Source organism: Papaver somniferum, unplaced genomic scaffold, assembly GCF_003573695.1.
Source record: "Papaver somniferum cultivar HN1 unplaced genomic scaffold, ASM357369v1 unplaced-scaffold_132, whole genome shotgun sequence".
NCBI lineage: Eukaryota > Viridiplantae > Streptophyta > Magnoliopsida > Ranunculales > Papaveraceae > Papaver > Papaver somniferum.
In genome coordinates, this window is record NW_020622381.1 from 2,686,752 (window position 1) to 2,703,303 (window position 16,552).

Here is a 16,552-nt window from a genome sequence, read left to right on the forward strand (position 1 = left end):
GTACTTTGGATTAGTGGGAGACTTATTGGGGTTCAACTACAGTCCAGTCCGAAGTTAGCTTGGAGTAGGCTAGTGTCTGTAGCGGCTTAATACAATGTGTCTTCAATCTGGAGTAGGTCCCGGGGTTTTTCTACATTTGTGGTTTCCTCGTTAACAAAATTTCTGGTGTCTGTGTTATTTCAATTTCCGCATTATATTGTTTTATCTTTATAATTGAAATAATACAGGTTGTACGTTAGATCAATCAATTTGAGAATCCGACCTAACGGTTGTTGATTGATATTAATTGACACTTGGATATTGGTCTTTGGTACCATCCAAGTTATTCCTTGTATTTAATTAGTACTCGCAGTTTCTGTTTGAGGAAATCAAATCAAGAGAGAGATATAAACTCGTTGATATACTTTTAATTGATTGAGTCTTGTTGATTCTCTTAAAAGTATATTCGAGTTTGTCCATACAGATTGCTAAGCGAAATATTGGGTGGTGTTGTTAGACCCCCGCTTTTTCAACTCCACAATCCAACAACAAATGTTGAACATATTCTACTTCCTGGTTGCAAAAAGGACAAATATCATTGATATTTGGTAAGTGTTGATTAATCTCTGTTCTGCAAGAAGAAAGTTGGTAAATCATTTCCACGAAAAATGTAGTATTTTTTGGGGTAGATTAGTTTTCCAGAATTGGTTCCATGGAAAAAAGTTCTGGTTGTGGTTTGTGTTAGAGCACGGCTTGGTCGAACTCGCAAGTTTTGCATCTTAAGCTTGTTGTCAATATTAGATGCACAAAACCATATCTTGATTTTTGGTCTACTAAAGTCAAGTCTCGGACTGGGATTAAAGTATGTTAGTTGAGTATCAGACATCACCAATTACCCTTGAAGATTGATGACTGAACGACAACGACTTCATCAATGAGGACTACATCAACACAGATATGTGGAATCTGATTTTATTTGGAACTCTTGTTTCAATTTGTGTTGGAATCTATCGAAACAAGTGCTCACTCTATGGAACAATTCCTATGACGGTAAATACACATTTACGTATATACTCGAGGATATTCGAGCCCAACACTCTAGTGAGAATGACCTTTATCCCTGAAGAGGTCCTCATGTTGTAGTGAATGAGAATATGAACTCAGTGAGCTAAGAATCACTCAATTCCAAGTTATGAGTGATTTATTAAAGCAACACTTATTATGTGTTGCTAATATAGTTCGTGAATAGATAATAATTCCACAAAATTTCTGTAACGGTTCACGTATTAAACCGCGAAAACGTGACTAGATGCATTTTTTAGTCAAGTTTTTGATGTTTCCTCTTCTAGGAAAAATGACTATTCTTCCGCACACAATTGATTGCTATATTAACGTGTTTGTGATGTTTTATACACCTTCATGAGTTAAAACGTGAATTATCTTATTTTTAAGAGACAATTACAAAAATACAATTTACGCTAAGCAATTATTTATGCTAGAGTTGTAATTTTGGGAAGACTCTCAAAATAAGGAGAGTCTTAAAAAAGAAAAAATAGCTCACGAACTTGCTTAGGATTTAAGCAACCATTCATTATAAATAATTGGTTCATGTAAGCTACACAAACCATCCCTTGGAAAGTTTGTGTGTGCTTCATAAGGTTGTTTTCCATTACTTCTGTTATTCAAGAACAAGAGTGAAGCGACAAGACTTTGCTTGGGATCACAAAACAAACGTTGGTAGTAATCTTCTTAGATAGTTACACAACTTATATCTAGGTCAATTCAGTAATCCTTGTCTATTATAAGATCCTTTTCTTCTGATATAAGGTCATTCAAGGATTGTTGATCATAAGCCCTAGATTTGGAATATTTCAATCTAAGATCGTATATTGACACTAGTTGGTTGAAATCTGGATTAGAAAGAAAACTTTATATCAGGTGTCTCATAAATTTTTTAAGAAGTTTTACAAGATATCTCTAGATTTATTCTGGTTGTTGTTGTTGTAGAATATATTGGGTATCTCTACAAGTTTTGAAGAGTATAAAATCTTATTCTACGAGTTTGGTTTGATATCTACTTTTTACCTAGTAGTTATCTGAAACAAACATAAGATTTCAAAAACCTTGATTCACATATGAAGATAAATCAAACAGGTTTTTTGTGAAAGCAGAATATCAAAAACACAAGCTCTCCTCTCATTATGATCGAAGCATCTCTAAACGTCCATTATTGGTTTAGGCGAGTTCCATACGATTTTGATCTCTCAAACTCACATAACTACCTCTACTCTCAGTTTATTTGTTTTATACCTAAAACAATAATATATGCAGCTTCCTATTGATTAGGTCTTAGTATTTTCTATTCCGACAACTTTGTTCCCCACTTCCCCATTCAATGATTTCCTCCCTTGTTCTCTCTTGGTTGGTAATATTTAATTTCTTATTGATAATGATTTAGTATTCGTATTGTTGAATATTTAATTTTTGGTTGTTGGAAGTCCTCGAATATTTTACGTTATTCTTGTTACTATAATTATTTAAACTTTTAAAAATTAAGATACACTACTCTTGTTGAATATATACCTTTTTTTTTTTTTGCTTTTTTAAATCTGTCAATTACTTGCATCTGATACCCTCATCCGCTCGCGGATGTTAAATCCAGTGGCTAATAAATTAGACATAGGTGGAGATCTCAAATCCACTATTTATATGGATTGAACGTGAATAATACCAAATTTTCATCCACATATCCTTTACCCACCCTAACTTTTGGGTCCAATATCAAGTTTTGACTCAAGAAGACCAGTTACTCAAAGCCGAAATCCAAGCCCAGTAAGTTTGAGTCAAAACAGATACTGGCTGGCAGGGACGTAGTCAAGATTTTCTAACAAGAGGGGTAAACTATGAGTATTATTTTTTCGCGCAAATCTATACCACTGAATATTAACCCAAAACTATTTCAACTTCACGATTATCAAAACGTTACACGGCGTTTTCGAAAGACACGAAAATCATTAAAAATTGAATTTATGTTAAACTTTGTATTTACTTCTTTTTCAATTTTCACAACCAAAGAAATAACAAGGAACTTAACACCTATTTTGCGGCGAAATCTAGATTTTTCCAATCCATTTGTAATTTTGTATGAAACATTTTTTTTTACGTATAATAATCTGGGTTAGTCATATAAAATTGAACAAAATTAAATATATGATGATACAACCTATAATAGTTTGGTGTAGTCTTTTGTAGTGGTCTTCACTACAATTGGATTATCAGTGATAGTTGGTATCTCTATGGATAAAGATAAATTGGGGTAGATAGAGGGAATTAGAGGTTTAGAGTAAGAAATAGACGAATCAGGGTGATAATGAGAAGATATTGTGAGACAAAGAAGTTGCAGAAGCAATTAGAGAAGAAGGTAAGTTTTACATAATTCATTATCTACCTTAAGGAGGTGTACAACAGTCCATATATAAGGCTGGATGACACACTACTATTGTGCACAACACGAGCCACTCACATGATTAACAATAACTAGAACTACTAACGGCACCTGGCTCATAACTAGATAGGTCCTACCCATAACCAGGATGGTCTGCCTCATGTAGGTCCATGAAAAATACCCACTCCTCCAAATTATCCTTTTCCTCAAGGATGGAAGGTAGAAAATAAGCAAGGTGGATGAAAAACACTGTTGTTGTAGCTTCTTCTCGAGCACAGTAAGAATTGCGACCATTCTCATTTTTAACACCAAGGCCCACCACAACTGATCTGCTTGTGAACTGTAAGGAACAAACTTGGTCATTATTCCCACTGCAACAACAATCAATAAACTGCTCTGTGTTGTGTTTATTTTTCCAAATTTTAAAATATCAGACTAGAATAACACTTGCACTGTCTATCCAGATTTCAGTTATTTCCCAGGCCCACAAGGGTTGAACTTCTCCACCACCAGCTCTTGCTACACCTGAAGCACAAGCTGATATTTTCCCACTCTCATCACCAGCACTAAATGACCTTCCTTCTTCCAACTGTAGACTTGAATAACAGTAGCTTCAGAGAGCACGATTTTATAGACTTGAATAATACTTGCACTGTCTATCCATATTTCAGTTATTTCCCAGGCCCATAAGGGTTGAACTTCTCCACCACTAGCTTTTGCTAGACCTGAAGCACAAGATGATATTTTCCCACTCTCATCACCAGCACTAAATGACCTTCCTTCTTCCAACAGCTCTTGTATTTTGCTCTCATCGCCATTCAACACTATGAGTATCTCCATGATTCCCACCACTCATAAAAGTAAGTCCTTCCATTCGGAACACCATCTATTACCCCCACAGCGCATAGAGCTAGGTACTTCCAGATAAAACTCAACAATATTCAGTATATAACCACTGCCAATTCCCATACTTCATAATCCGAGAAACAACACAGTGAAGCCAAACTGAGATGAGAAAACCAAACAATTATACTTCCTTAGAATGATCAGCGTCCACACTAGAATTATAACACCGTCTTTTGAGAGATTCTCTACCTTCATGAATACCATCCAGGCCACGATCATATATACAAGAGAGTTGCAATCATCCACCAACAGTTGTGCACTCAGAAGCTAATGCTGCAAATCTAAGAACCCACGAAGAATGGTAGTCAGCATCTCGATTGAAAGAAACTTGCACTTCAATTTCTCTACAAGAAATCGATTAAAATTTTCCTGTGCATTGCCATACTCACCTTGCCTTGACATCTGAAAACTCAAGTTAGTGGTCAGGAGACTATCACATTGTAGCTGCATTTTGTAAGACAGCTTTCTAGCAGCACCACTACCACCATCTTCTGCACTCAAAATTACCATTAAACTCGCAAACAAAAATTCGAGTAAGTACCCAAGTTTAAGAATAATTTCATATAAAAATTTCCAATCATAAGTATACCTTAGAACCGATATACTAAGAGCTACTATCCGAGAAGTAAGAATAAAAGCACAAAATGCTGAGCTGATGCTTGCATAATAAGAAGATCTCCTTCTCAATCCAAACATCCTTCCTCTATCAATTACTCTTCCAGTAAAAATAAGGATACAATAAGAGCATTCTTCCCTACCAGCACACATAAGAACCAACCAACATTCGATAACTCTCGTATAAGCCTGATGCTGATATATATTTGAATAATAGCCATCTAAACACTCCGACAAGGAATTCCAAAACCAGGTTTCAAACATTTTTCCTCGATCAAACAACATTCGGCTAGAAACATAATTGGTGATAACATCTCTCTGTGGTATTTTCACAATTAGTTCCCTAACATAAAAACAGTCTCCCTCTTTGATAAATACACACTCAGTTGAATTAGTACACATTGAATATAATTTATACCCCTGTTGAAGAACAAGGTCATAAACAAATTTTCCATTGAACTCAAATTTACTTTGAACATAATAAGAATACCTTATAATACCTTCAAGGCCCTTTCCACGATCAAATAACATACGAGTACAGTTGAGACACGGGTAACAATACTTCTTGGACTCATACTTTTTTTTGCAATTGTTGCATCACTACAATCCAGTTTCCGGTACTCCTATGAAATATTTTACCAAACATTTGCCAAGCACTGCTAGAAACCCCGTTATTGGCTAACATAAAAGCAATTGAATCAGTAGACAACTTGTAAGCAGATCTAATGGTCAGGATTAGTTTAATTAACAGATACGTGACAACCTGTCTTTGCTGTACGGATCTTCTATGTTGCATTTATTGCTTAGTCACATGTTTTGTGTGTAAGTATGATAGGTCTGTGTCTATACAAGGTCTTTGTCTTGTACTATTCTTTTTATCTTTTGTCAATCAATATAACACAACTCTTACATGGTATCAGATACCAAAAGAGAATTCCAACTTCTCTCTGATCCTTTTACCTTTTCCACAATTAAACCTGAAACTTTTTCTTTACAATGACGAGAACTACTCAAACAACTCAAGCTTCTTCTGCTGTTTCACATCAACAATCTCACCTTCAGGAACAACATCATGGTATTTTTCACCTTTATCTTCTCCGAGTAGATCACAACCACCTGTATTCTCTTCTCAACCTTCTACATCAACTCAACCACCACCATCACCACCACCATCTTCATCTCATTTACCTTCTCCTCCACTTACATCTCAGACTTCACCTATTGGTTCTCAACGATCACCACATTTTCTACATCATACACCGATTCAATTACCCTCTTATACTTCAGCTTTTCATACTTTTTCTCAGCAATACAAATCTTTACAACAAGCGATTCTAAATCCGGTTTCTTATTACCAATCACAACCTCAACCACAACAATTTCCTTTTCAACCACAACCTCAACAACAACAATTTCCTTTTCAATTTCAGCAACAAACTTACAATCCTTTTATATTTCAAAGCAAATTTAGCATTCCTTTTCCTAATATTGCAAATTTTATTTATGAAAAGCTAAACAGTTCAAATTATCTAGTCTGGAAAGATCATATGGTTTCCATCTTGATTTGTAAAAATCTCTATGGTTTTGTTGATGGTTCCATTCCTCCGGAACAACATGTGATTCTACTCAACAATACTCAAGTTCCAAACCCTAACTATATTGAGTGGTTACAATTTTACAAGTTTGTTGGTTCGTGTATCAATGCTTTTATTGATAAATCGTTATCTTCAGAACTTCTTGATAAAGTCTCTGCCAGAGAGAAATGGCTACATCTTGCGAAATTATTTACTGAGCAGTTCTTTGCTAGAAAATCGATGCTTCGATCTCAATTATATTCAATCAAGAAAGGTTCATCTTCAATTGGTGACTTTTTACATCAGCTCAAGCATATTTATGATTCTCTTGCAGAAATCGGTGAACCAGTACCAGATGCAGACCTTATCATGTATGCCTTAAAAGGTCTAGGAAGGGAATACATTCACTTTATGGTAAGTGTTCAAAATAGAGAATCTCCTCTTCCCTTTTCTGAATTGAGATCTCGATTGATTAGTCATGAACAATTTCTAAAAGAACAAGAAACAAATTCTTTCTCTTCTCTTGTTTCTGATCCAACAAACTCAGCCTTTTATGTCAAAAAACAACATCCTTCTTACAATCCTTCATTTCGAAAACCTAGTACACCTTCGGGCTTTAACTACTTTACCATATCTCCTTCATCTTCTACTTCCCCATCTCATTCTTCTTCGTCACCAGCTGGTTTCAAGAAGATTGAATTTAATCCATCTTAGAAACAAAATGTTGAGATTCCTTGTCAAATTTTCCTCAAGATTGGTCATCTTGTAAATAGATGCAGATTTAGATACATGAATTCCAAGAATAATGGCCCACCTCCTCAGAAGGCCTTTCTTGGACTTGATCTCAATGCAGGCAGTAGTTTTGATTCTACTCCTTGGTTTCAATATGAGTTTGATTACAATGTTCAACTTACTGCAAATTTTGAGTCTGGTGGTTATTGGGGACATAGTCCTTCTGGTCCTGTGTGGATACCAGACTCTGGTGCTTCTAGTCATATGACTAATGACTCATCCTTGTTGAATCAACCATCCTCCTACTCTGGACAAGATCAAGTTATGATGGGTGATCGTAAGCTTATTCCTATATCTGTAACAGGTTCTTCTGTTTTGTCTACTTCAAGTAATAACTTGACTCTCAACAAGGTTTTATATGTTCCACATATCCAACACAATTTACTATCTGTTGCTAAGTTCACAAAGGATAATCAATGGGCCTTTATCTTTTATCCATGGGGCTATGAAATAAAGTCTTTGAAGAACAACCATATTCTGGATAAATGCAAAGTACAAGCTGGCTTATATCCTATCCAGACTGCTTCTACTTCACATGTTGCTCTCTCCTCAGTTGTGGTTGCACCATCATTATGACATTCAAGATTAGGTCATCCTGCTCCAAAGATAATTCAAAAGTTGTCTAATACTGCTGCAATAAAACTATAAACTTGCTCATACAGTTTGTGCTTCATGTCAGTTAGGAAAAAATAAATGTCTCCCTTTTCAGTCTACTGGAACTATATCTACTACCCCTTTTGTACTTGTTCATTGTGATATTTGGGGACCACCTTCTATTCAATCACATCTTGGGTTTAGATATTACATTCTCTTTGTAGATGACTATACTAAATTCATCTGGATGTACCCTATGAAGAATAAATCAGATTGTACTTAGTGCTTCAAAGCGTTTAAATCTCTTGTGGAAAATCTGTTTGATGCCAAAATTAAACATTTTCAGTGTGATGGAGCTCTTGAATTAACTAAAGGACCTTTCAGGGAATTCATTGACTCATGTGGCATTGACTTGAGAATATCTTGCCCTTATCTTCACAACAAAATGGCTCTGCAGAAAGAAAACACAGACACATTACAGAGGTCGGCAATACTTTGTCCTTTAATGCTTCTATATCAAAGAAGTTTTGGTTTGACTCATTCTTAGCTGTTGTGTTTCTTATCAATAGATTACCAACTAAGGTTTTGGATTATAAAACTCCATATGAGTCACTTTATCATTGTCATCTTGATTACTCTATTCTCAAGGTTTATGGTTATTTATGTTATCCCAATCTAGTTCCATATAGAAAAGACAAACTAAGTCCCAAATCCACAGCTTGTGTGTTTTTAGGCTATAGTATTCATCACAAAGGGTACAGATGCATGGATTTGAAAACTCAGAGGATATATGTTACAACTAATGTAGTTTTTGATGAAAGTAATTTTCCTTTTGCTTCCATTACTACTCATATTTATTCACAACCCTCTGCATCAGATGTTATTGTCTCTCCACCTGCTTCAAGTGCAGTCTCTCTTGCCAATCCTACTCCATCAGCTGAGTCTTGTTCTACTTCAGGAATGGCATCTCCATCACCAGATACTTCTATTTCTACTTCAGGAATGCACGAAAGGCCCAAGTAAGGTATTCACTTACCTAAAACTCTCTCTAAGGATTTTGTAGCTAATTGTGCACTTAAACATCTAGTTCCTTTTGCTCTTCTTAGCAAAGAGGCTTCATCTTCTGATCCCAAGACTTTTAAAGAAGACATTGAGAAACCATTTTGGGTTAAGGCCATACATAATGAATATGAAGCTTTACAAAATAACAATACCTTTGTGCATATTCCTTATGATCCCTCTATGAATGTTCTTGGTTGCAAGTGGGTCTTCAAAACAAAATACAATGCAGATGGAACTGTTGAGAGATGTAAATCTAGGTTGGTATCTAAAGGATATCATCAAGTTTATGGCCTTGATTTTGAGGAGACTTTTAGTCCAGTTATTAAGGCTACCACCATTAGATGTGTTCTTGTTTGTGGGTGAAAATCGTTTCTGCTGATTTTGGTAATTTCGGGTGTGTGGATGAGAAACGAATCTAAACCTTAAACAATGCACTACACGAGAGTACTTTTGATTCGAGAGATCAATCTGTACAATCCTGGCCTAAACCAAGAAATGACCGTTCCAGGCTTGCTTCGGTCACAAAGTGAAAGAGAAGGGTTGGTCTTAGGGAGGGAAGCGAAGAGAGTGTTGAGACCAGAAGAGTTGATTCTGAAGGTTTGGTTGTTTATGACTTGTATCTGAAACTAGGACTGGCTAGCAGAATGGAAAGCTACCAGGTGATTTCTAGATACTGTATTATTGCCGACCAAAACCTATTTTTTGGTGAAAATAGGTGAAGCCTGTTTATACAAGTCATATTGAAACGTATCCTGGTCTCGTAGGAAGTGGAAACGATTGAGTGGTGGAAGAATAGAGTAACATGTAACCGTCGGTCATTATGCTTCCATGATGAAGGAAGTGAATTAATTTACACCGTTACTTTTTACCACCACTAATTGTCCAACTTCATGACACTTTCTTGTAACGGGCGCATTGCATGCCGCACGCTGTAAACCGCCAGACCAATACCCTGATGAACATCCCCCAGTTTGTGACATGTTTGATGTCTCGAGTGTTTTCATGGAAATCATGTAGCACTTTGCTACATGTGGCAAGTCAAAGTCAAGGGACTTATCGCAGGAAAATAACATGTAATGCTATTAGGCTCGTTTTGGCTAGTCGTCTAAAACTTGCCACAGGTTTTTCAGTTCGGTGGCGAACTTCGATGGCTGAGATCGCATCTCATGAAGGAGGGTAGCCGTTGATTATGGCTACCTTGTGTTGGCGCCTGATAATGGCGCGGTGGCGTTTTGGTGTACGCAAGTGGCAATGTGGCATGGCTGGCATGGATCGTGTATGACAGTGGCACGATGATGCAAGTGGTGCCTGGTGTAGCCATGGCCACTAGATTTAGGAAGCTGGTCGCCTGAAACTTGCCACAAGTCTGTCAGTTCTGTGGCGAACTTGGATGGCTGAGATTGTAATCCAGGGGAGATGGTGGCCGTTGATTATGGCCACATTCTGTTGGCACCTATTAATGGAAAAATGTCATAGCCGCGCTTGTGACGCTGTAGCATGGCCAAAGCTAGGATTTGGCTCCGTGGCCAAAATTAGGGCTCGGCGGCGTGGCAAAGGCTAGGATCTGGCGTCGTGGCCAAAGTTAGGGCTTGGCGGCATGGCAAAGGCTAGGATTTGGCGCCGTGGCCAAAGTTAGGGCTTGGCGGCGTGGCCAAGGCTAGGATTTGGCGTTGTGGCCAAAGTTAGGGCTTGGCGGCGTGGCCAAGGCTAGGATTTGGTGTCGTGGCCAAAATTAGGGCTTGGTGGCGTGGCCGAGGCTAGGATTTGGCGTTGTGGCCAAAATTAGGGCTTGGCGGCGTGGCTAAGGCTAGGATTTGGCGTCGTGGCCAAAGTTAGGGCTTGGCGGCATGACCAAGGCTAAAGTGGCTCGTGGCATGTTACTGCGACAGAGTAGCATGTTGGCATGCCGATTAATATGTTGTTGTGGCAGGGCGCGTTTGGCTTGCCAGTTAGTATGGTAGCGCGGCAGGCACGATTGGCATTTAATGTATGGTGGCGAGTTTAGAACGACTTGATTGGTCAAGAAAAGGGTTCGGCCAAACATAAGGCGCGGCCACATCTCTAATGCTTGTGGCGCATTTTAAAGTGACCTGATTGGTCGGTAGGAAGGAGAGGGGCCGACCAAGCATGGGCGTGGATACACTTCTGGTGCGAGTGTGGAGGCTTTATAGCGACCTGTTTGGTCGATGGGAAATAAGGTCGGTTTAGGATGGGGCGTGGCCAATGGCAAGTGGCGCCAGCTGGCCTGAGGCATGGCACACTTCCCTTTGCTGCTGCGGCTCCTTGTTTTCTGATTCTGGGCGAGGTTTTGTACCTACTAATCCATGGCGGATTAATTTCCTAGTTTGCCTAGGCTTACTTTCGACAAGCAAGGTCTGGTATACTGCACAAGGCGCAAAAGTAATTTATTGAATTATATGTGTTGACACAGAGTTCCTTAAGTTCATTTCCAGAGAGCAGCATGCTTTCTGATTGAATACCTTATGCAAAGACCTTATCCTTGATATTTGGAAGTTCGTGCTACTCTGCTGCGAGTGAACACAAATTTTCATGCCAACATTAAGGGTTCAGCCGGGGAACATAGCATATAAAGCATTCGAAGAAACTTATATTAAGCGAATATAGGCAAGGCGCCGAAATTTACAGCACATCTGGGATGGTTGCTACAAGCGCCAGTCTGGATAAATTTCATGTAAATATATTGAATGGCTCAGTAAATATGTCAGTGGAGAGGTTAACACTCATGGCTCCGTTTCCTTACAGAGCGACGTCACATCAGATGCAAGGTTTTACAATTTTAACCCTAAGCTAAAAACCACCATCAAAATTAAGTCCCCTGCTTAGCACGTAACAGTGGCGTTGTTGCAGGGTAAGCATGAGATGGTGACAGAAAAGAGTAAAATCGAAAGGGCAAGACGTGAAGAGATCGCCAGGGAAATTCGACTAACATTTGGCGGAAGGCATGAGGAATCTGTGATCCTTGTATTGGCGGTTTTGCATAAATTCGGCTTGGCCATGGGGTATTGGCATCAGCGCTGCAGCTTTGGGTATTGATCGGCAGAGGTGACATTGCAACTTGGTCCGCGGAACGGGCGTTGTTTGGCTAGGAAAGGTAGATGGAGTTGTTGGCTTTGAATGATGGATGAATGATGGACAGCGTTGCTTGCTTGGCTAGATCGATGGAATGGTGCTGCTGGATAGATCCGCGGAGCAGCGCTGTTGGCTAGGTCCATGGAGCGGTGTTGTTGGCTAGGTCCGTGGAGCGGTGTTATTGGCTAGGTCCGTGAAGCGGTGGATGGGACTTGTCTGGCTAGATCACGGAGAAGCAGTGATGGCACGGCTGGCTCCTGATTCGTGGAACGGTGGATGAGCGCTGCTTTGGACGGCCAAGATGGCGCTTCCTTGGCTGGTAGAGATGGCGCTGCTTTGAATGGCTAAGATGGCGCTAACTAGGTCATGGAATAGTGGAAACTAGATTCAGTCCATGAAATGGTGGAAACCAGCTTCAGTCCATGGAATGGTGGAAACTGGCTTCAGTCCATGGAATGGTGGAAACTGGCTTTAGTCTGTGGAATGGTGAAACTGGCTTCAGTCCGTGGAATGGTGAAAATATGGCGCTGGAACTTTGGCTACCAAACGGTGATGATGTCACTGGAACTTTTGCTACCGAGCGATGATGATGGCACTGGAACTTTGGCTACCAAACGGTGATGATGTCACTGGAACTTTGGCTACCAAACGGTGACGATGGCACTGGAACTTTCGCTACCAAGCGGTGATGATAACGCTGGAACTTTCGCTTCAAATGGTGATGGTGGCGCTGATGGCTTTAATCCGTGGAACGGTGGAAATGGCACTTGGAAGACTGGCTGGCTGGATCAGGGAATGCTGGAGCGTTGGCGCTAACTTAACCATAGAGTGCTAGAGTCATGGAGAGTTGGCTTAACCACGGAGTACTGGAGCCATAGAGAGTTGGCTTGACCATGGAGTGCTGGAGCCATGGAGAGTTGGCCTGACCACGGAGTGTTGGAGCCATGGAGAGCTAGCTTGACCACGGAGTGCTGGAGCCATGGAGCTTTCGTAGGTTGAGCGACTGGTGTTCCTCGTGCTGGCGCGCTGCTGGTTCGGTCATGGAGCGGAGATATTGGCACACTACTTGTTCGGCTATGGAGCATGAGTGTGGTGCGCCTAGTCATCTATTCCAGTTCATGGAGCAATAAGGAACCCTTATTCTGTTCAAACTCTAGAAACTGCGTTCATATGAAAAGGGGTATCGACCCTCTTCAATTTTTATTGTTCGTCCGGCTCCGTGATTTCATCTGCAGCATCTAGCTCCTCTTCGTCATTTGTTAGCGGTGGTAGAGCGAGCATTAATGGCAACAAAGAAATCTCCAATAGTTATAATCAACGGCAAGGCAAGCCAGGAGAAATCAAGGTAGGTGCTCTCGCATGTATCCACCCAACAGTACCATCGATCTTTTCCAGAATGTGTAATAAGGCTCTGACTCCAGAAGAATGAGTATCTAACCTCTCCAGTGGATTTCAAAATCTACCAAACTCCATTGCGATTTTGGGATAGATGGATGAAATACATGCTCGTCAATGATCATGTCAAGAACTAATCTTGGAGATTGTGGTTGCGTTGTTGGTCCATCCTTGATTTTAGGTTATTTGGTGCTTGGACTTTCTGATTGTGATGACGATATGCTGTGGATGCTTGCATGGTCGAAATCTTCTGGAGCCATTGGGTGAAGTAGACGAGGTGAGAGCGCTCCGTTTCCGATGTGCTGCTATCAAGTCTTTAAGGACTTCGTTCCAAGCGACATCCTTTGAACCATCTTCTGAATATTGGACTATTGCATGGAACGGGATGCGGTGTGCACTCCCCAGTTATACTTCTGTTAGACGCGATGGCGTGGCCGGATATGTGAATATATCTCTGTGGCGTACTTTTGGGGTCTTTGATGCGCGTGTACGGCTTCATGTTGAGAAATTCTTGCGGCTCGTAAAACTTCGACAATGATGATGTTGTAATAGAAAATAACCTTGTTGAGGGCAGTGAAGGCATCCCATTCTGGTAGTCCCCATGCGTAATTATCCTGAACCTATTTTCTCGTGGAAGATGTGCTTCTGTTGCATTCACTGGTAAGGTGGTGACTGCGTTTAAGCTTCTAAACATGAAGGAGGCTTCAGTCCCTAAGTGTAGCCTACTTTAATTGCATCGCCTTGAATCCACGCCTATAGGATTTGATATAATTTTATCATACTCTCCTGGATGTGATGCTGGGATGCTTGGAATTATCACATGGACAAAATATTCGGGATAACGAAGAGGTAGAAGTGAGGGAGTTATGTCGTCAATCGTGGCTCCCTCTGTCTCTTCAAGAAAAATGTTTCAACTGCGTCTCTGGGGTTATCTCATGAATGCTTGATGGTTGTCGGGATGGACCGTGATGAGCAGTCCTCAGTCGCACTTCTCTTGGTTATTGAAGTTGTTTTCTATGAGTAGGCTTGGGATCCGCCGCGGCCTCGTAAAGTGTTGCAGGCGCCTTCTAGATGGAGAGGTGATGATATTCTTACGCTACACCTTGGAAGGGTGGATGACCTTGTCGTGGCTATGATTTTTGGTTGGCCGTGTCTTCTGAGATTTGACAGTAAAGGGATCCCGTGTAGAGCCTCAGTCCCCAAGTGTGGTTTACATGTTTCTATCTTATATGGTCGGTGAGTTGACCATGATAAAGACATCATCTTGCATCCGTACTAGTGACTCTATTACTTCTTCCATGTGAAAATAAAACATGGAGAAGTATGGATTACCTTCGAAGTGGTTGTTGCTATGGTAAAGCTCTGACAAACGAGCATCAACATTTCTTGGCAGCAGATGTGATCGGAAGAGACTACATCGTCGTGGGAACCAAAATAGGTTGGCTGAAATTGCATGGATGTCCATGTAAGCAAAGGATTGGCTGGATGCGTAAGCGAGTAAACTGCCCACGACCACGAGGTTTCGCAGGATGGATCAAAAAGTGGCCACAACTACGAACCTTGGCTGGATGTGATCACGATCCTTGACAGGGAGGAGTGTCGGCTTCTGGATAAAACGTTGAAGTGGAGCGGCTCTTGGAGAGAAACGTTGAAGCGGCTTCTGGAGCGAAGTGTTGAAGAAGAGCGGCTTCTGGAGGTGAGACGTTGAAGAGGAGTGGCTTATGGAGGTGAGACGTTGAAGCGGAGCGGCTTCTGGAGCGAAAAGTAGAAGCGGCTCCTGGAGTAAAACGTTTAAGAGGAGCGGCTTCTGGAAATAACGTCGAAGCGGAGCGACTTCTGGAGCGAAAAGTAGAAGTGGCTCCTGGAGGAAAGTTCGAAGCGCCAGCGCAACACGGCTGAAAGCTTGAAAATGTATCTCGGCGCTGCACCTTGGAGAAATAAAAAGTCTCACACACATGCTCCGTCATAGATTATATGGTTTTGTGAACAGAGCCCCCAGAAAGCATTAATGCATAACTCCACCAATTGATGTTCGGTCACATTTGATTTATGACAATTAACGCCCGAATTCTGAATCCCTTGACTAATCATTCGGATGTTCATTGTTTCGATCCTTTTGAGTTGTGTCCATGTCTGTCCGAGCCTTAGCAAAAACTTCTTGTATTTCCATCAAATAAGAAATGGTAACAAGGGATCGGCTTCCTCTGTCTCCCCCAGTCTCTCGTACTGATAGTGGAGTAGCAGCGGCTCTGGTGATTATTGGAGGTGTCACACGGTGACGGCAGCGGCTCTGGCTCTGGTGACTGGAGGTGTAACGCTTGAAGGAACGTTTTCCGCGCCGCTGGTGTTGACATGTGGCGTATTAATGCCACTGGAAGAAACGTTAATACCAAGAGTAATCTCAGCGCTAGTGTTTTCAGGATTTGTTGCTGATCCGGACCTGAGTTCTACCATCTTGAGATCGAGATTGAAAAAATGAAATTGGAAATTAGTATTCCAACCGAGAGATTAATCTCCCACTGTGTCGCCAATTGTTTGTGGGTGAAAATCATTTCTGCTGATTTTGGTAATTTCGGGTGTGTGGATGAGAAATGAATCTAAACCCTAAACAATGCACTACACGGGACTACTTTTAATTCGAGAGATCAATCTGTACAATCCTGGCCTAAACCAAGAAATGGTCGTTCCAGCCTTGCTTCGGTCACAAAGTGAAGGAGAAGGGTTGGTCTTAGGGAGGGAAGCGAAGAAAGTGTTGAGACCAGAATAGTTGATTCTGAAGGTGTGGTTGTTTATGACTTGTATCTGAAAGTAGGACTGTCTAGAAGAATGGAAAGCTACCAGGTGATTTCTAGATACTGTATTATTGCCGACCAAAACCTTTTTTTTTGGTGAAAATAGGTGAAGCCTATTTATATAAGTCATATTGAAACGTACCCTGGTCTCGTAGGAAGTGGAAACGATTGAGTGGTGGAAGAATAGAGTAACGTGTAACCGTCGGTCATTATGCTTCCATGATGAAGGAAGTGAATTCGTTTACACCGTTACTTTTTACCACCACTAATTGTCCTGCTTCATGACACTTTCTTGTAATGGGCGCATT

The 16,552-nt window shown here is 40.6% G+C and overlaps 1 protein-coding gene across 2 annotated transcripts; it reads right to left on the minus strand.

The window, feature by feature from the left end:
* Positions 1 to 3,441: 3,441 nt before the first annotated feature.
* Positions 3,442 to 5,599, minus strand: LOC113332645. Of its 2 annotated transcripts, XR_003351632.1 has the most exons (3): positions 4,720 to 5,599; positions 4,520 to 4,611; positions 3,442 to 4,429 (listed from the first exon to the last, which is right to left on the minus strand). XR_003351632.1 is itself a non-coding variant. In XM_026579168.1 (2 exons), the coding sequence occupies exons 1-2, from the start codon at positions 5,474 to 5,476 to the stop codon at positions 4,598 to 4,600; spliced, it is 771 nt and encodes a 256-aa protein (XP_026434953.1). In that variant the 5' UTR covers positions 5,477 to 5,599; the 3' UTR covers positions 3,442 to 4,597. The 2 variants fall into 2 exon arrangements, 1 of the variants encoding a protein (XP_026434953.1); XM_026579168.1 differs by having other exon boundaries at positions 3,442 to 4,611.
* Positions 5,600 to 16,552: the final 10,953 nt, after the last annotated feature.